Source organism: Phoenix dactylifera, chromosome 1 (assembly GCF_009389715.1).
Source record: "Phoenix dactylifera cultivar Barhee BC4 chromosome 1, palm_55x_up_171113_PBpolish2nd_filt_p, whole genome shotgun sequence".
Lineage (NCBI taxonomy): Eukaryota > Viridiplantae > Streptophyta > Magnoliopsida > Arecales > Arecaceae > Phoenix > Phoenix dactylifera.
In genome coordinates, this window is record NC_052392.1 from 24767194 (window position 1) to 24788662 (window position 21469).

At 35.0% G+C, this 21469-nt stretch overlaps 1 protein-coding gene across 9 annotated transcripts; it reads left to right on the forward strand.

The window, feature by feature from the left end:
• Window positions 1-6748: 6748 nt before the first annotated feature.
• Window positions 6749-17580, forward strand: LOC103716802 (DNA-directed RNA polymerases IV and V subunit 4). 9 transcript variants are annotated; one of them, XR_605601.3, is made up of 12 exons: window positions 6749-6885; window positions 10189-10420; window positions 13644-13724; window positions 14655-14795; window positions 14921-15040; window positions 15513-15624; window positions 15717-15794; window positions 15906-15939; window positions 16016-16084; window positions 16714-16817; window positions 16997-17073; window positions 17169-17580. XR_605601.3 is itself a non-coding variant. In XM_026808364.2 (11 exons), exons 2-10 carry the CDS (start codon window positions 10345-10347, stop codon window positions 16786-16788), a joined length of 786 nt encoding a protein of 261 aa, XP_026664165.1. In that variant the 5' UTR covers window positions 6749-6885; window positions 10189-10344; the 3' UTR covers window positions 16789-16817; window positions 16997-17580. The 9 variants fall into 9 exon arrangements, 7 of the variants coding, with proteins under 7 accessions (XP_026664165.1, XP_008803190.1, XP_008803189.1 ...); XR_003387490.2 differs by having other exon boundaries at window positions 16714-17073; XM_026808364.2 differs by having other exon boundaries at window positions 16997-17580.
• Window positions 17581-21469: the final 3889 nt, after the last annotated feature.

Here is a 21469-nt window from a genome sequence, read left to right on the forward strand (position 1 = left end):
TCGAGGACTATTCTTTTGAATTTTTCTTTAAATTTGCTCCTCCAACTTGAATCCTTTGAACTTGAAACTTGGGCCAATGAAGTGAAGCTTTCTTCCAACTTTTTTGAGAGCTTTTGAAGGCCTTCTTGTATTCTTCCAACTTACTATGTTCCTTGCAAAATAAATATCTTTCTCCTTGCAACACAAACATTAGTAATTATACTTCAAGGTTTTGTGATCATCAAAATCAATCTTTAAATCAATCTTTGGGTCATCACTCTTCTTTGTAGCTCATAATTGTTTTATTTGCTCATTTAGGAGCTTTAATTCCTTGTTATTTATTCTTGTTGTAAGGTTTGTTGGTAAGCCCGTAAAACCAACATTGTAGGTTGTTGGTAAGCCCGTAAAACCAACGTAGGTTGTTGGTAAGCCCGTAAAACCAACATAGGTTGTTGGTAAATCCGTAAAACCAACGTAGGTTGTTGGTAAGCCCATAAAACCAACGTAGGTTATTGGTGAACCCGTAAAACCAATTATGAAGGTTCGTTGGTGAGCCCGTAAAACCAACATAGGTTTTTGGTGATCCCGGAAAACCAAAGTGTAAAGGTTTTTGGATTGTGAGCCCGAAAAACAATCCAACTGTAATCCGCGGGATTATAGTGAATTTCCAAGGGGTCGCTTGGGGAGTGGACGTAGGTGCTTAGGAGAGCACCGAACCACTATATTTCTTGTGTGTTTGCATTGTGTTTTGTCTTACTTTACTACAATTACTTACTCATCAATTAACTCGATAAAGGAATCAAAAAGTTAGAAAAACCAATTCACCCCCCCCCTCTTGGCTTGTCACCTTGGGCAACACGTCAGACTACCTTCCGTAAGAAAAAGTATTTTTTTTTTAATTTTTGTATGCATCTCTTGAACCACATTTTAGAAGAAAAAAATTTTAATCCTTTTTCATACCTTCCAAAATCAATCTATTGTTTTTTTTTATCATCAACCTCGCGGCCCACGCTGAGGTCCTCCTCGAGCGTTGACCACGAAGAAGAGCCCCTAGACCGCGAGAAATTATTTTATGGGAAATTATGGAAAATTATTATAAAAAATTATTTTATACTAATAATTATAATATTTTATACCTTTATTTTTGTATTATACTATAAATATAATATCATATTATATTATATCATAATACATTAATATGTTATGTTAAATAATTTAATATTATGTTATATTATGGAAAATTAATTTATACTAATAATTATAATATTTTATACCTTTATTTTTGTATTATACTATAAATATAATATCACATTATATTATATCATAATACATTAATATGTTATGTTAAATAATTTAATATTATGTTATATTATGGAAAATTAATTTATACTAATAATTATAATATTTTATACCTTTATTATTGTATTATACTATAAATATTATATTATATTACATTACATTATAATACATTAATATGTTATTTTAAATAATTAAATATTATGTTATATTATGAAAAATTAATTTATAATAATAATTATAATATTTTATACCTTTATTATTGTATTATACTATAAATATTGTATTATATTACATTACATTATAATACATTAATATGTTATTTTAAATAATTTAATATTATGTTATATTATGAGAAATTAATTTATACTAATAATTATACTATTTTATACTTTTATTATTGTATTATACTATAAATATAATATATATTACATTATATCATAATACCTTAATATGTTATGTTAAATAATTTAATATTATGTTATATTACCAAATATTAATTTACTCTAATAATTATATTACTAGTATGCTATATTAACATAATATTATTTTATATTACAATAATATTATACTATATCGTATATTTATGTATTAATTTATGTTATGTTTTATTACGTTCTGTTGTATAATACTATGCAATATCCTTTATGGTAATTTTGTCATATAAAATACTTTCTCAGTTTGTTTACCAAACACAAAACAAAGTACCACAGCACTTTACGAATGTAGTTACCAAACAGCAAACAACTTTTTATAACAGCTCTACTTCAGATAGCTCTACTCCAACAGCTCTACTTCTAACAGCTCTACTGCCAACAGCTCCCCCAAACAGGGCCTTAGTAATTGGTGATCCATCACAACAGGTAAGAACTAGAGCTTTTCTTAGAAATTTGAGTAATTATTTAGCTTTTGTTTCTCAAATTGAACCTAAAACTATAGAAGAAGTTAAAACTGACCCTAATTGGATGGTTGCTATGCAAGAAGAATTAAATCAATTCAAAAGAAATAATATTTGAAACTTAATTAAAAAACCTAAAGATTATTCAATTATAGAAACTAAATGGGTATTTAAAAATAAATTAGATGAAAATAGCATTGTAGTAAGGAACAAGGCTAGACTAGTTGCAAAAGGTTATAATCAAGAAGAAGGTATCGATTTTGATGAGACTTTTGCACCTGTGGATAGACTTGAAGTAATTAGATTACTACTTGCTTTTACATGTTTTATGGATTTCAAATTATTTTAAATGGATGTCAAAAGTGCATTTTTGAATGGATATATAACTGAGAAGGTTTATGTAGAACAACCTCTAGGTTTTGAAAGTCATACATATCCTGATCATGTTTTCAAATTAAACAAAGAACTTTATGGGTTAAAGCAAGTCCTTAGGGCTTGGTATGAGAGACTTAGCAAGTTTTTATTGGAACATGATTTTACTAGAGAACATGTAGATACAACATTGTTTTTGAAAAGAAAAGATAAAGATTTATTGATAGTGCAAATTTATGTTCGGTACTACTAACAATAATCTTTGTCAATACTTTGCTAAGCTAATGAAGGGAGAGTTCGAGATGAGCATGATGGGTGAACTCAATTTCTTCCTCGGACTCTAAATCAAACAACTAAAAGAGGAGATCTTCATCAATCAAGCAAAGTATATCAAAGAGATGCTTAAAAAGTTTGGGATGGAGACAAGCAAACCACTTGGTACACCTATGAGCCCCTCATGCAAATTGGACAAAGATGAATTAGGTAAGAAGGTTGATCAAAAGCTATACAAAGATATGAATCGATCACTTCTTTACCTTATTGCTAGTAGACCTGATATGATATTTAGTATTTGCATGTGTGCTAGATATTAGTCTGATCCTAAAGAATCTCATTTGCTTGCTGTTAAAAGAATTTTTAGATAGTTAATTGAAACATACAATGTAGGCTTATGGTTTTCAAAAGATTCAAATATAGACTTAATAGGATACACTGATGTTGACTTTGCTGGGTGTAAGTTAGATAGAAAAAGCACCAGTGGTACTTATCAATTCCTCGGTGAAAACTTAATTTTTTGGTTTAGCAAGAAGCAGAATTCTGTTGCATTATCTACTGTAGAAGCTGAAGACATTGCAGCCAGAAGTTGCTATGCGCAAATCCTATGGATTAAGCAGCAACTAGAGGATTATGACATTAAACAAACTAAAATTCTCATAAAATATGATAATACAAGTGCCATAAACTTAAGTAAAAATCTTATGCAACACTCAAGAACTAAGCACATTGAGATAAGACATCATTTCATAAAAGATCATGTATTGAATGATGACATTATGCTTGAGTTTGTTTGTACTGATAAGCAATTAGTGGATATCTTTACAAAACCCTTGAGTAAGGATAGATTTAGCATCCTTAGAAGAGAATTAGGAGTTTGTGATCCTTTCCAATAGTTTTTCTTCTTTCCTAAAGTTTTTCTCTTCTCATCTTGAAATTCAATCTGATTTAATCTTATCCTTGAAAGATCTTATTCATTGACATATTGTTGGACCTAATTGGAACTATTTTTAGTTTGAAAGTTGAATACTTTTTGGATGAGATAGGGCCCGAGCCGACTCGCGCTTAACTCGAGTCAACTCGAGCTCGAGTCGTCTTGCGTAGAAGGGCGAGACGTCTCGAGGTCGGGACAAGGGTTTTAAACTTCGAGTCGTCTCCGATTGTTTCATCTTGTTTCCGCCCAAAAACCCTAGCTCTCTCTCTCCCGTGCTCATTTCCTCTTTCTTAAAGCTTTTCCCCTAGTCTTTGACCCCCATTTCCTGTCCATGGCGTCTAGGAGAGTTCCCCTCTCCCACGAGAAACGTGCCCTCATCGCAAGTAGCTCGGAAAGAAGATCTAAGGCGAGGAATGAGCCGACTCGTGAAGAGCCTGTTGCTTCTCCTCCTCCCAGGCCCGCTGTTTCCGTCTCTTGTGCGGGGAGAACAGTAACCACCGAGAAAAAGGTGGATTTTTCCTTTCTAGAGAGAGAAGGATTTTCAATTGGAGAAAAACTAAAAATCCTAGGTTGGGACTACCTATGCTCGCTAGATTTACCTACTTACCCTAGTTTGATGAGAGAATTTTTTTGTAATGTAGGAAGAGGTGCTGGTGGGTTAGTTGGGATAGTTAGGGATATTAGAATTATCCTAACTGAAGAGTTTTTATCTGACCTTTTAAGACTACCTAGAGAGAGACCCGACCCTAGTGCCCATTCTGATAGGGCTAGTACCCTAAGGCTAATCCTAGGTAGAGAATTAGTAAATCCTTTAGAAGAAGTGTATGCAAATCAATTATCAGTAGAAATGAGGCTTCTTCTAAGTATAGTGGGCCGGATCATTTTCTCCAAAAGTGGTAGATTCGATTTCATTTCTGAGAGGGACATAGTAGTCATGCAGTGCATTATAGAGAGTTTTTCCCTAAATCTACCTAAGATGATGCTTTCATATATAGGGGAAGCTGCTACCAAGTCTAAGCCAAGTTTGCCTTATGGGATGGTTTTTACTTTAGTCTTTAGGGAGTTTGATGGACCCATTTCTGAAGAAGAACCATCTAGACCCCTTAGGCATACCGACTACTACAATGACAAAACCTTACTAAGGATGAGATTCTAAAAGGTAGATGGCCAGTGGGTTAAGAAGACCACTGATCACTTAGAATTGGACACTATACAAGCCAAGGTTGGCTTGGAGATTTGATTTAGTTGGTGATCCAGTAAAAACCAACAAGATTCGTTGTGATCCTGGTAAAACAACAAGTTGGGTTGTGAACTCGGAAAACAACCACGCTGTAATATGAGGATTATAGTGAATTCCCAGTGCTGCTTGGAGAGTGGACATAGGAGCAAGAGTTAGCTCCGAACTACTATAAAATTTCTGTGCTTGTATTGTGGTTCATTCTCTTTACTTATCTTTCCGCTTTGCTTTATCTGCATTAGCTCTTTATTTTAAATTCAAGAAAGCTTTCAATTGTTAAATTGATTAGCTGCTAAAAAGTTTTAAAAAATCTAATTCACCCCCCTCTTGAGTTGTCTTCTGGGCAACAATAGATGTCTCAAACAATGTAAAAGTGCATTCAAACTAGAACATATTGTGACCAATACATGGCTTGTACTAAATCATGAATAAACTTGTTAACCCATGCTGCCCTTAAATCGAACAACAATCATTTGCTAAAACCAGTTAGCTAAGCCTCACTCTTCCATGCATCATCATGTATATGATCATCCATGTGCTAGCTCCCATGCTAAGTCAAAAGGAGTAATCTTCTACTAAAACGAGGGGTGCCAAGGCAATAACATACTATGTTCTTCTTTTAACCATAGTAAAGCTACTAAATCTAGCAAGAAATGTTGCCTATATATATCTGCATGGCCCCTGATTGTATGTCAAAGTGGTTACTGAATACCATTTGAATTTTGAATTATTTTTAAGTTCTTCAATAAGACTCCACGTTAAGTTGGATATATGGTATAGGTAGAGGAAAAGTTATTTATAAGCCTCAACTTCTACCTTGAATTACTACAAGTTACTGAGCTATAGCAAGTTATACCTAAAAATACGATTTTATACGAATCACTAGTTAAAATTTAAATTACTTACAAATCCTTACATTACAAACTTCATGGGGATTTGTCATGCCTATTGTTGATTTTGTATGTAGTCCTAAATAAAACTATCCGCTGATCAAGCCTGCACAAAACTAATTTTCAAGGTAAGTTGGAAATTAGTCCAACTCGATAAGCCTTGAAAAAAATATGCACTATAATATTTTATATATAGTAGAATAAATAATTATATATATATAAGTATTTATTCTACTATATATATATATAGTATATATACACTATAATACTTATAAATAATATTTGTTATATATATATATAATAAATACATATATTCTACTCTATATATAAAAGAACATATAGGATGATGTTTGTATAATAGAATACAATATATATAATTTTTAATTGATGGATTAGTCAAGTTATGATGTTTTGTGGAGTAATACTTTATTTCATAGTATATTTAATATTTATAGGTTTATATTTTCTGATTAAATATTAACTATTTTCTAATGTTTGAATTATTCAAACATTAAGCTAAGCTACAGTGGACCTTGATTCTGGTCTATTAGAAAGCTCAACTTAATTTCAGATTGATTTGAGTTTATTAAACTGATGGACTAAACTTATGATTGGCTTGGCTTGACATTAAGTTCGATCAAATGACGAATAAACTAAGCTTGATCTCAAAATTTGTGCTCAAAAATAATTTCAAAACGATCTTGATTTGTCCCAAGCTCAACCAAGGTTGGGTCCAGTACGTAAACTAACCATTAACGAGAAATTAATATGAATTGTTTAATATCTTGTGGCTTAGGAGTTTTGAAGTATTCCAAGCGATTCATCGGTCCGGTTGAACGTTCGGCCCGTCCTATTCCAGCTCGGCCCATTTAAAGCTGGAAGCCAATTCGGGCCTCTTCACGTCCGCATAAGGGTTTTGAAGCTTCTAGAATCCCACATTTTCGTCCCCTCAGAGGTTTTCCGCCGGAGCCGCTTTCGCCCTCCATCGTTTCAGCCATGGGGAGAAGTAAGTAGCTCATTTCTCTCCGGGAATCCCCATTTTCTGATAGCTCTTCTCGATTGATATCCGTTTGTCTTCGATTGATGGGCTAATCTTTCCTGAAAGCGGGGAAAGATTAGAGCGGGATCTGGATGTCGACTTGATCTGTTCGTTGTAGTTATTTGATTCGATATATGGTTCTATAATTTGTTGGAATAATTTATCTTTACGATCTTCTGAGTTGAATTTTATTTATACGAATTCGAATATATGGGACCCGGTTTTCTTCGTAGTTTTCGCTCTGTAGCTAGGGTTTTCTTTAGCCCTGGAAACATTGTTTTTGGATTTTTTTTAAAATCTTTTGGATCTGAATCTCACTTTGCTTTGGTTCTGTTATATGCTGGATTTTCATGGCCGTCTTTTTTCGATATTATAGTCTTTTATTGTCCTGTTGTTATGTGGTTTTCTTGTTTCTGGTGTTATATATTGTAACATGACTATTTGTTAAAACACTTTAGGATATGTTAGAGATTTGTGGTTTAGCTGCAAGAATGGAGCAGCACGGCATTGAGTTTTTTTTTCTACCTTTTTTGGTGGTGAAAAAGGGAGATCAATTTCTTTGATGTTAAAGAAGTGAGATGGCTTGACCTCTAGTAATTGCCAGAAATTGCATGTGTTGAACTTAATACTTAAGAAAAACAACAATACGGTGAAATTCATGGATCTAGGTAAATGGAATCATAAACTTTTCTGGGCCTACTATGGAATGAAGTAATTGAGTTTTTTTTTTCTTTGGGTGTTTGTTGGAGATTGGACATTTTTATGATGCCCATTTTTGTTTTATGTAAAACTGACTGCCTAACTGCGAGAGTGATGGGACCTCATATTCCTTGTAACCAGAGAGTGATATAGTATGGATGGTCATGATCTTAGTTGATATGTGCACTCTCAATTTCAAGATATGCACCCTTCTAGTTTCTGTTCTTTAGAGTGTGAAGTACTTAATTACTTGTATTTAAGAAGTAAGGTGGGGGTAAATGTAGTGGCCTAGAAATGGAGTATATAGAGTTTCTTCCTTTCCCACTCTAGAACTTGGAGATGAACCGGAAGTTAGGAAACCCCTTTTTTTGTTTCATAACATCAATTGGAAAAATTCTCTAATGGAGTTGAATCTTTTACTCCTTGCCTTCCTATGTCCTGGTGTAATAACTTAATATGTTCATTTCTTTCTCATCTAACTAGATCGCATAGTCCATTTAAATCTTACAAAAAGGTAAAAATAAGAGTTTTCTTGTGTGTACTGAGAGATTTTTTTTGATAATTTACTAGTTTCATGGTTTTTGTCTCAGTTAAGATATCAATGTACATCAAATCTTAAGCAATAAACAAAAGTATGGCTATTCATTTATCTTGTCGACTCCGCAAGGGCTATGGTATGAGAAGATTCATGCAATTCAAAATTACTAATATTCCACAAGATTGATAAAATTATGATATGCCACATAAGCTTCATTTTGTATGAAGTAACTTTCATATTATTTTCTTTGAGAAAAGAAAGCAAGGACCACCCATATTATAACTTGTCGATGTCAAATACTTCAATCATGCACTAGTCAAAATTTAAACGTAGAATTTTCAATTGATATAACGATTAATAAAGCTCTAGTATATTGTCTGATGGAAAAATTGTATATTTCTAATAACATTTTCATCGATAAAACTAGTAACCCACACCTATATGAATAAATTAATTTGTGGTTCACATTTTACATTATTTATGTACTTCAAAAATAATGCTTACTAGATGGTTATGACCATACAATTAATCATCATGTTTTGTCTTATCTTTATGTAATAGAGTGATCAATTTTAAATGCTTTGAGCATAGTAATATTGTCTCAATTTGACCAACAAGACTTGGATCCAACGGTTGGTGCCCCTCTTCTTGGACTTGCTTTTGGGAGATATTTACGATTGCAATCCTAGTTATGGCATAACTTTCATATTTCTTTAAAAGAAATGAATCACAATTAAGAAAATTGCAAAACTTCATCTGCCATTTCAACAAATTGACAAACTTTTTTTGCTGCTAACTGCTAGTATCTACAAAGTAAATCTATCAAGCTAATTAGACCGTTCAGTGGGATTCTCTTGTGACTCAATTTTATATATATATATATATATATATATATATATTAAGTAAAAAAAGAGGAAACAAAGATGAATGCATTTATTAGATTTTAGCACTCATAAAAGTAACTGAGCGAGACCTACAACAAAGTGTTGGGTGATAAAATAAAAATACATTAACTGTCAACACGAAGCTAAAATCAAGTCATCACAATAAAACTATACTGCATGAAGAATTCGCCTGATTTATATATTTATTTTTTACTTTGGAGTTCATCATTGAGCAGCTATAAATCGATAAAGAGACATAAGAAAGTGGGCTGTTTCTCAGGCTATGATGGAACAATTCAGCCTTTGCTTCATGGCTAATATAAAATCAATTCATAATTTTATCAATCTTATGGACTATTAGTAACTTTGAATTTCATGAATCGTCTCATACCATAGCCCTTGCAGAGTTGATAAGATGAATGAATTGCCATACTTTTTGTTTATTGCTTAAGATTTGATGTACACTGATATCTTAACCTAGACAAAAAAACCATGAAACTAGTAAATTATCAAAACATCTCTCACGACATATAAGCAAATTCTTATTTTTGCCCGTTTTGTAAGATTTAAATGGATTATGCAGTATAATCAGATGAGAATGAAGTGAACATATTGGTTTATTACACCAGTATATAAGAAGATACGGAGAAAAAAGAATTTGTCGACTCCATTAGAGAATTTTTTCCCAATTGATGTTGTTAGACGAGAAGGTGGTTTCCTACTATCCAGTTCATCTCCAAGCTCCAGAGTGGGAAAGGTAGTAAAAAGAAAGGAAAGGAATATATTTTTTTCCTGAAAAAAAGAAATCCATCTTTAAAGACTTTATATACTCCATTTCTAGGCCACTACAGTTGGCCCTTTCTTACTTTTTTGATATAAGTAATTAAGTACACTTCACACACTAAAGAATATATATTAGAAGGGCACATATCTTGAAATTGAGAGTGCACATATCAACTGAGATCATGACCGTCCATATTGTATCACTCTCCGGTTACGAGGGGTACGAGGTCCCGTCACTCTCCGGTTATGAGGAGTACGAGGTCCCATCACTCTCCGGTTAGGTGGCCAGCATGTCACCATAACTATTTGCTACTTAAACTCGACCCTTAGGTTAACCCTAGAAGAGTTCTTACCTCCGATTGCCAGGTGTGATGATCCCCGATTTGTACAAATGAAAGGCCTCTCTCAGTCTGGACGCCAAAGCAAAGAACCCGACAACGAGTCTCCAAACCCCTCAAAAATCAGTTTTAGGTTTTGGACGGAGAAGTCACTCTTTGTTGAGCCCTAGCTCTAGCTCCAGCGATGGTGGAGAAAGGAGACAAGAATTTCTCCTCGGACAAAGGGAAGACTGCTTCAAAATTGGCGGCATCAAAAGAAGGTCAGATCCTCTTTACTTTCCCTCTGCATTTGTCTTGTTGGAGGTTTTTCGAATGAAATCTATGAAAGCAGTAGGGGAAACAAAGGTGGCGACTTTGTTTTTATTCGTAAGAAGCAATTTGGGATTCTTGAAGGGGTTTCTTTTTCCTTTTTATTATGAAAGTTTCCATTGAAGATGAGTTAATATGATGTGGTGTGTGGTTATTGGATGAAATTTTAAAGTTTTTGGTTTGAGAGTAGTTTGAGAAACTTGTGTTTGATGAGTAAATTTGTGTGGTTTAATGATAAAGCATTGGTTTGTAATAGATTAGTTGTCTGTATACGTTGGCCTCTCCCAATGCCTCCTCCTTGTTATGATGCTGTGTGCCTATAGTATTAAAAAAAATGGTTGGGATTGGTTTGGTGAAGAAAAATGATTTTTTTTACCAATTTTTTTAAACACTTAATATCAGTAATAATCTCATCCATGCCTCTTCGCTTCTCTCCTTACATCATTATTATCTTTTCCTCTTTTTTTCATTCTAAGACTTGTCTAGAAATAGCACAATAAAGAAGAATATGCCTTTATGATTATGGAATAGTGCTTAAGCACTCGCTTGAAACCATTTTGCCTGTTAATGTTTCTGTGGAGTTTGGGCAGGCCTTCACATTTTGATCCATCATCTTCTGTACATGGCATGCTAGGGCCAGCTAAAATGCTTAATTCAACTGCCATTCCCTACACAATAAATTTGGACTTGGGTATGGGTACTCATGTTTCTTCCTATTGGTGGCCAGACTTGACAAAACTGGTAGGAGGAATCGTACTGGTTGTTACTGGTTCGGCATGGCACGATTGATACATGTTTAAATCGTTATCGGCTGGTCCAGCTCATATACTGAACTGAACTTAGGAACCATCCTGGTTTTGTGCTAGTACGATACGGTACATCTTGATATGGGCGGTTCGGGATGGTTAGGCAGGCCATGATAGTAGCTTCTGCCATCACAGTTGAATTCTAATAAGTGCCATGAGCAATTTTCAGGAGTCAATCAAAATGCCACTTATTGTAGCACAACCATAAGACATTGCACCATTCTTGGTCACCTTTATATTCACATTGTTCTCTTGCCCCACAATTAGAGCACCCCATGTCAGTCACCTTTTTGTCTATGAGCTCCATTCACTCATGCCATCACACTTTTGAGTTAAAATCTAGTCCATTCATCTTTTTAGATTATCCAAGTTTTCTTAATGTAGTCATACCAAACCATGAGATAAGAGTATTTAGTGCCACCAAACTGTCATTGACTCCTTGATGAGCATAACATCTGTTGCACAAGGCTAATTAGCCAAGTAGTGACATGCCTTATGGTATTGCTATGCATTGAGATGACTAAACATATTTCATCTCACAAGCATTGGAGCACTTTCATCTTCACGCACTCATTTGCAATAATCCAACGTTTGCATCCATGATATGCCTTCTCTACATCTTCATGCTTCAAAAAATTTTCCATCCAGCACTTGTCTTGGTTGTCTCACTTTATGCTTGCTTTCTTTGTGCTAAAGATAATTTCATGGCATTGTACCCCATAATTAACCTTATTAATGAATCAAGTTCTTCATGCTGATTGCATCAGTTATTCTATGTACTATATAATACTTTGGCATGATATTTGTACTCCACTCCTGACTATTTTCTGAAAACCAACATGCTTCAAACTTACAAATGCTTAATTACGTTGAATAATGAAAACTGCATGAGAAAACACTTTGTAGAGATATTGATGCTGCTATCTCACTACAAGAAAATTGGTAGCCATCAACCTATTGTCATATGTTTGGCTTTGAGCATGCCCTTCCAGTTTGCATCCTTCACTTTGTGACTTATCAACATCCCCTCCACTTTAAATTGCTTAGTCCTACAAGCTAGCTTAGTCCTTGTCTAACATCCTCTAGTGCTGGGCTCAATGTGTATATTACCTCAAGGAATGAAATTTGATGCCCTTTAACATCTCACTAACTAATACTCTTCATTATTCCCTCCTGTTAGAGGAGATTGATGATTAGATGTCAACCTGTAATAATTAACAACCTCTTCAGCTTTAAATCCACATTTTACAACTTCTATTAGAGGTCGCAAAATGTGCTCTACCACCAATTCAGTACAGGTGTTCTTATTTGTCTTTTTTTGGTTGTTGTATCATATGGTATCCTTTATAGAAGGACAAAAGTTGTACGGTAGTCTTATGGGTGGGTGGCCCTTTTTCACTCTGCCGCTTAAAGAATGGTTGACCTCTTAAGACCATTACCACTTGTACCGTTGCCACCTTTTGCCACTTGTTTATTTTTCTGTTGTAAGCCATACAGGCATGCATCGACCTAAGCATAATGCTCATATACTATTCTTGAGCATGCATACCCAAATTGCTTGTTTAACCCTGTTATTTATGCCTTGATGAATCAATTGGCATTTCATCTTACATGCCCAGCACAATGCTCTCCCATTCTTATAGAGAGCATACAGCCATGTGACACAGACAAGTCAATCTCTTTGAGCCACCTTGCTTGTTGCCATTGCATTCTCTTTTGCAAATTTATGTGATTTCAGTCAACCTCCCTATTATTAAATTGATAGATCAAGTCTGCAATGCTTACTGACCAAATCCACAAGATTTGACGACCAGAAACAACATTACTGAGAGTTACTCTTTGGTAAGCATGTTGTCAATATTGCAAAACCACTTTCCAAACATGTAAAGAATAATTGTTATAGTAATCTCAACATTCTAGAAAAAAATAAAATATTAACATTTGAAATTATTCCATTTTATTCGTTTTAATCTATGTTGCATTGCTTGTGGCTTTTCGCTAGTGTAGTAGGAAGGAAAGGATTTCCTATTATAGCTTTTTGTATTCTCTGAGTATCCATCGGTAAGGCTGAATATATTTCTGGTCTAGTTTATGCAGACTCTTGCCATCATATGGCAATAACAAATGGTCACTGAGTTTTATTAGTTCTGGTAGATATATGGTACTTAACCTTGACAACAGTTTCATCAAGCATTAAAGTGATCTGAACACATTTAACATTGGCTTATATACATACATACATACATATGCTTTAAAAATTTATGGTAGAAATGCAAAAGGTCTTTCTGTAAGGTTTTGCAGACTTTGGTTTGGCTGATGCCAACTTCTTATTATTGCATGTTTTTAAAGGTGAGCCATTTGCATGCAGAATCCCTGAAGGGAAAGGACAGTGCTCCTGTGAATAAGACAAGGCATATCCAAGTAGACTCCTCAGATTCTGAATATGAAGGTATGCATTTATATTTCTTTATAATCTAGTGTTACTTTATAAGGTTTAAGGTGGTATTTTGACATTTTCTTCCCCTGTTAACATAGTACTACATTCTAGAATATGTGTAATTAGTAGTTCACTGTTACTTTTTTGCTATCCATGTCAGGGCATGTTTTTCTTGCCCTTTTTGAATAAAAAAATTCACAGATAAACAACCATCAAGGCCTGCAATGCAGTTTTTATTGTTGCTTGTAGGATTTGATAAGAACCATATCTATTGGATGAAGATATCCATCCTGACTATTGAATACACAATATACTGATGGAGTTCACCAACTGGATCTTCACATATGCATACTATATAATTTTCCACTTATTTGCATTCTCAACACTTTAAGAGAGTGAATCATTGATAAAGAAGGTGACCTCATCAGTCCATAGATGTTCCTCTCAACATAATGGCAAGAATTGTTTCAGAAGTTACACATTTGCTATCAGTCTAAATGCCTAATGCAATGGGGTGCTTGTGTGGTGCTGAGAATCATCTCCATGAATGATTTCCTTTTTTATTTTCTTGAAAATACATTGCTCTTGATTCTCTCTCCTCATATAACTTTTTAGAAAGATAAGGAGATAAATAGAGCCGCATCAACCAAATTTGCGATGACCAAATTTGAGAGTGCATCGATCAATTTATGTACTCATGGAAAAAAATCTAATTGAACATTCTTTTTCCCTTTTTTGAGATCATAGAAATGCATCAGATACTTTTTCCTCATTATTCTTTCGTCACATGCATCTGGACATGCCAACTTAGTTGCATCATGTTTAATGCTCTCTTCCTAAAAATTTATTGCCTGAAAAGGCTTCAAGCAAGAGTCCATCATCTGAGCAGTTAAGTTGCTGAATATGCTCTAATATTGCATGCATTTATTTTATCTTTCTTAGGTTTTGTTGATGAAAGAAGTCCAGCTTCAGCAAAGGCAAGTGGAAAGGCATCATCTGACCTGAAATCTGGCAAAAAGAAGGTCTCATTCGAAAGCCTGAAAACAGGAAGGAAGACTTCATTCGAGACCCCAGCTGCTAAAGGTATGAATTTCCTGTTATTTTGGTGTCTCAGATGCATGCGCTTTTTCACATTCTGTATAATGCTTTAGATAAACAGTTTGCAGTTGGTGACAATCTACTTTCTTGCATCTTTTTAAAATTTTCAGGGGATTGGGGCAAAGGAGGAAAGGATTTTAATGCAGGCAAGGCCGGGGGAAAGGGCAGCTTACCACAAGCAACAGCCGTAAAGCCTCGCCTAACAGAAATCGAACTGAAACTTGAACTAGGTTGTATTTTTCTTATAACTCAATGTGCTCTTTTGTCTCAATCTTTGTCTTGTTGAATATGGTTCCATTGGTTTCATAAGGCTGAACGTGAAAACCATGTTGTAATAGAGGCCCATATTTGTGTATTAGTAGATTATTTCTCCGTTCCTGCTTAAAGGATATGGACTTGGCTTGAAAAATTCCAAGCATGGCTTCAGTATGAGGCCCCTGGTCTTGACCCTAAAAGGTGTCCAATTTGTTGATTTGGAGTAGACATTGGGTTGAAGATCAATCACAAGATTGATGAAGTGACACACGCTCCCCTCTTTTCTGTCTTTATCTTTGTATGCCTTGTTGCTTGATGTTTTGTCAGTTTTGATATACAGCCGATCATCTATGTGCTTTCTGGCATTAAAAATTATAGCATTAAAAATTATATATATATCGCTTTTATAATTTGCTGACATTCCTTTGTTATTAAAATTTCTTGTAGAACTTCCCAAGAATGCCAGATTGTTGATGGACTGTGAAGCAGCAGAAATTTTACAAGAAATTGAGGAGCACAAGACCATCTTATCGGAAGACCCAAAAGTTAAATTTCCAGAGTAATATCCTTTCTCCTCGCATGCTCACTTTTCAAATATGTTAAGTCATTTCTTTCTGATTTGAATATTGATGATGGTAATTCTTATTTCAGGTCATTTAACAAAGTATTGCAGTATACCAAATTTGGTGGCCATTATATTAATAGCCAGTCTGCGAGAAAAGTCCTAGAGTATCCTACATTTGTCTTCTTCCTCTTTCGGTTGATTTAATCTAGTAATGAGTTGTCCGTCATCTGCTCCAGTGAACAATCTGGCTGTTAATCCATTAACTCAATTTCCAGGACTCTCAAAATAAATGGGGTCAATGATGGCGAGGTTTGGATCTCAGTTATTATGTTCTTCTATGCAAGTAGCATGTATTTTTTGTAACTGTGTCTCCCTCTTGATACAGATATGTATGATTGGAAACATTTGTCCAGAGACTGTTGAGGAGGTTTATGCTCTTTTACCATCCTTGAAGGTAAGAGTCATGTTGTAACTGCTTGTTTTGTCATATCAGTGAAGAACAAGAGTCATTGCTTATGTTCCTGCAGTATTGACTCTGGATTATGTAGACATTTACCGATAATGCTGCCAATACAGACTATCTAAAATATTAAATTAGCTATTTGTAGTTATGGTACATGACAAAATACTTAAGGTGTTTATTTTGGGCTTTTCTGTATTATGTGTATTTGTTTCTTTATTTACTAAAGCATATAGTTTTCATACTACTAAACAGAGAAGACTTCTTTGACATCAGTACTATTGGAGCCACAATCCAGCATGGCATAGTAGTAGATTAAATAGGTACTGGTTGAGATGGCCTTTTCTGATATGTATTGCATTTGTAGAATAAGAAAGAGGTTATACATAAAAGGTGATGACTTTTTCTACACTATTATCAATAAAATTAATGTATCTTTGAGTGAACAGGTTGATTGTGGACCAAAGTGACCTTTTGTGTGTGAGGCTACTTGGTTTTTGACATTGCTCTGACACTGTCTGTTTAGTTTTTTGTCATAATTGTAGTTCTTTAATTTTCTTTCTGTTTTATGCAGTCAAGTCCTTTAAATCTCTGAAATTTAAAATTTCTTTATGTCTTTATAGGCGAACAAACATAAGAATGAAGGACCAATCAGAGAGGTGCTAGCTAGTCTTGCGAAGGTCAAAAGTTCCAAGTAAATCCTCTTCAAGGCATGCACAAATCCACTGTAAGCTTTTTTTACTTAAAAATTAATCAGTGTTGTTTCTTGCTATTCAAGCTTACTTTTCTAGTCAAATGAGGATCTGGTCCAAATCCTATCTCGTAGTAGCACGGTATATGATCGAGCCCAGTATTTAATTATCTGCAATAAAATATGCTTGCAAGAACTGAATAAATATGATACAGTTTTTGAACTGAATGTGGGGCGAAAAAGGGAAAAGAAGAGATCTATTGCATGCATTTGGAAGTTATTAAATCAATAGGTATATCTTTTTCTTTAAGAGGTTTTGAATATCATAGGGTATAGGTAGGTGCTTGTATGGTTAAATGGATTTTGTTTCTTTTTTCATGGTGCAAGTGCTCTTGAATTTGTCCTTCTGATACCCCAGCCCTTCGGGCCATTTGCAACTATTTCCTTCTCTCGCACCTGGTCCTGCAGTCTCTTTGTTTTTCAATGACGTTTGTTCATCAGCTATGACTCTATACAGGATTTAGCTGAAACATGATGATCAGCAGGAGTCAAGCCGAGCAATCAAAGTGCACAGTGGAGACAATGGACATTTTTGTCTTTTGAATTGGAAATTTTGTACATATGGGAATTTCAGTGAGAATGGTAGGTTTTTCTTTAAATCTAAGTCTGGTGGTTTTGGAGATGGTACTTTTCTGGGAGTTGTGCATATTCTGTTTTATGTAGCTTTTCACGCTTATCGTGGTTCAACTTCAAGAACTTGGATTAAGATGAAATGGGTCAAATTACCAGTTGTAGACTATTGTTGCACCTGTTCTTGCTTGTAGCTCTCAATCTAGAGTAGCACATGAAGGGAAAAAAATATTTTTCCCCTGCACAGGAGGGCTGTAAAGATGATGGGCCCTAGAACAACATTGGGAAGGTGGATCTGGGTAAGAATTTACCTTGGATGAATGAAATCGGAGCCAATGAAACTAAATAAACCAGTTTCATTTGTAGATTCACCATGATTTGTCGGTGTTACTTTTACAAGTTCTATCAAAACCAGATATGTGTCAACTGTTGATTTGCAGAGACGGAAACCAAGACTGGTACTAAGTTTAGTCAGAAGCCTCTGAAATATAAACATCTAATAAAATTGTGATGCTTCTATGTTTAAGACTAAATATTGTAATTTTTAGCATCATTGTTTATTTGGACTTATGTGAGAGATAGAAATTATTGTTTAGATCTGTAATCATAGTTTGATTGTATTGTTGACACTCAGTGACTTCTTAAAATTAAACGATCTGATGCCTCTGAAAATTTAAGACATTTTTTTTATATGAAAAAATTAAGTTGACTCAGATTACTTAAATCCTCATCTATTAAACACATTAAGTTTCTTCCAGCAGAGGTTTAATGGTGGAAAATGCCTTATTGGTGCCCCTTTGAGTGTGCTGACGGTTAATTTGCCTGAACTATGTATTGATTCACATAAGTAATAATCTGAAAATGCTAAAATGGACAACGGCAATGCAGAGGACGCAATGCTCAACCTAAGATATGGATGGGTACAATGCTAGAAGTCTCATGTTTATTTGTGTAACTAGCTATTCCTAATGAAAGCTTTAGTTGCGGTAAAGATAAAGGGTTGGAACCCACCTTGGGGAAGGAAAATCAAGTTAATTATAAGAACTGTATTACGACACAAGTCTTAGAATGTTGAATCCACCATTTATGGCTACGGGCATGGTCTTGGGTATCATGTGCACCGTTTCTTGTGCTGGGATCGAGCTTTATTTTACCAATCTGCTTTGTTAAGTGACGTTGGTTGCGGTTAAACCTTCAAAAAAAAAAAAAGGGGTACTAGCAAAGTTCTACATTAACTAATCGATTGCAAACAGAGGTACCTGAAGGTAGAGGGGACTTCTTAGTCTGAAAAATTCGAAGTTCATCTTGGTTTGAATAAAATTCTGCTGGCCCATTATATTATCAGATTAGGCCTTCAAATATCCATCAATCAGATGGTCTTTATACCAAATGTTCCCTAATGTAATGCATCGAAATATATTATTTTTTGTAATATTAGATTGAATGCTATAACTCTGATTTATGGTTTACTTTGTATTGGTGCTGTTGGAAATATGCATGGAGAGGATTGCATACTCGGTCGCCACTCTAGTGTCTGCTTCATTTTATGCAGCTATTATGGTTATGGCTGGTGTTTTTGTGATAGCAAAGTGCTCCCTTTTATTTGAATATCTATCTATGGCTTTGATTGTTATTACTTTATTAAGATGTTGAGCATGTAGATGGCTAGCTCTTTTTTGTCCCTTGTTCACCTACCATCTGCAAGGATTTTATGGGGCATTCTAATCAAATCCATTACATCGTTGAGCCAAAGGAAGCTCCTCCATCGCTTAGGAATTCCGAGGAAGCTCTACCATTGTACTTCCTTCTCATGTTTTGGTACTTATTCTGACGCAAGTGATGGGCAGAGCGGTTTTGGTGGTGCGCTTGAGATGTACATTGAGATGAAACTGGGGCTTGCACACCCATCGAAAGACCTCATGATTTCTCGACAGTATGTCGATGTGGAAGTCTGATGAGGAAGGCTAACCGCAGCTGATCTACCTTTCTGCAAGCTTCCTTCCTATTACTTTCTCGGATTCGGAAAACTCTCTCTTACTCAAAATTCTAAACCTCCTTGACTTCTGAGAGACTAGCAAGTCCTAAATAACAAGTCTATTTTGCCACGTTGCTCAAGCCTATGGTTCAACCTTCTTTTTTTTTTCCCTTTCTTTTGCTGACTGGCAGGAGGCCTAGGACTTGTTTGGTTGGCTCGAAAATTTTTCTCACTAGAATATTTTTTCTAAAAAGCTAATGCCTCAAAAAGTTATTTTTATATATTCAGTTGAATATAAGAAAGTGATATATTTTAAAATAATTTATATTTTGTTGAGCATCTATTTTCGTGAAAAAGTTGAAAAAAATACCTATTATGCCTTTAAAAAGGATAGGTTTTATTCTATTCTATTTAAAAATTTAATGGTATTATAAAAATATCCAATTTTCAACTAGTAGGAAATGACTTTTTTATATTCTATATAGATTTTTTTTGATGAAATATAGGAATTTTGTTCTCATGAGAAAGTAATATTTTTTTCCTATTTGAAGACTTCAACCAAATATATAAGTTTTTATTTGGCCATATTTTTCTCTCTCCTCTTCCCAAGGAACCAAAGGAGTCCTTCGTCACATGGATTCTAAAACAAACTCCTCCCCGCTCTCTGCAGTCCTTCAACCTACCTCCACATTAAAAAGAGGCCATGCATGGCTAACCAGGAAAACACCATGCAAACAAAACGAAACAAGAAAGGAGTCGACGTCTCAGCCGACCTCCTCTTCGAGATACTACAGAGGCTTCCGACGCTCAGTTTCATAAGATTCAGACATGTCTGCAAGCTCTGGCGCTCCATAACGTTGGAGCCTCGCTTCATCGATGCCCACGTCGACCGTGCCGGTAAAACCGACTATCCCCACATCGTCCTTCTCGGCTCGGACTGGATGGGCTGCAAGGTCAAGTATCGTCTCTCAAGGCTTGGATGCAGATCATGGTTGACATGATGGTGTTGTAATGGCCTGCTCCGTGTCTACCATGAAGTTCACAAAACTGTTGAGCTCTTGAAACCGACGACCGGAGAAACACTGACCATACCGAAGCAAACTCAGGGCCTGACAAATAAAATTTAAAAGGGGAAACTAATGTTCGGTCCATTTTTTGACCAGACTGTAATGTTTAATCCTTATTGAACATAACTTTAACAACCGGTCCATACCCATTTCCAATGCATAATAAATTTTATAAAAAGACCATAATGCCCTTCACCTCCATCTTCATTTTCCCTTCTTTTTTTTTTCTGTTTTGAATCCTATTCCTTCCAAGCCATCCCGTAAGGTCCGCATGTACCCGTTCCGCTTCCGCATCATCGGCTCCAACCTTCAGGCTAAGTGCGACTCCCTCTCCACCGCCGCCTTCCTTGCCCTCGACCTCCACCCGTGCTTCTTCCCCACCGTTGCCACCCGCGAGAGAATCCGGAGAAGAAAGGGTCTCGACCGCGCTCCACCGGCCACGTTGCCGAGCCACCGTCGGCCTCGTCGCCGAGCCACCGCCAGCCTCGGCACTCTTCTGGCGCTGCCAGCCTCGCGGGAGGAGGGAGGAGAAGAAAGAAGAAAGAAGAAAGAAGAAGAGGCATAAGGAAGAAGAGAAGAAAAAAGAAAAGAAAAAAAAAGAAAAAAAAGAAAAGAAAAGAAAAAGAAAGAAAAAAGAAAAAAAAGAAAAAATAAATAAATAAATAAATGTATATATATATATGAATGAACGAATAAATAAATAAATAAATAAGATAATAAATAAATATATTTCAATAAAATAAAATAATAAATAAATAAATAACGACCGACACTCTTCCGGCACCGTCGGCCTTGTGGGAGGAGAAAAAAAGGAGGGAGGAGAAGAAAAAAGAAAGAAGAAGAAGCTTCGGAAAGAAAGAAGAAAAAAGAAAAGAAAAAAAGAAGAAAAAGAAAAGAAGAAAAAAGAAAGAAAAAATAAATAAATAAATAAATAAATGCATATAAAAATATATCTATGAATGAACGAATAAAGAAATAAATAAATAATTAAGATAATAACTAAATATATTTCAATA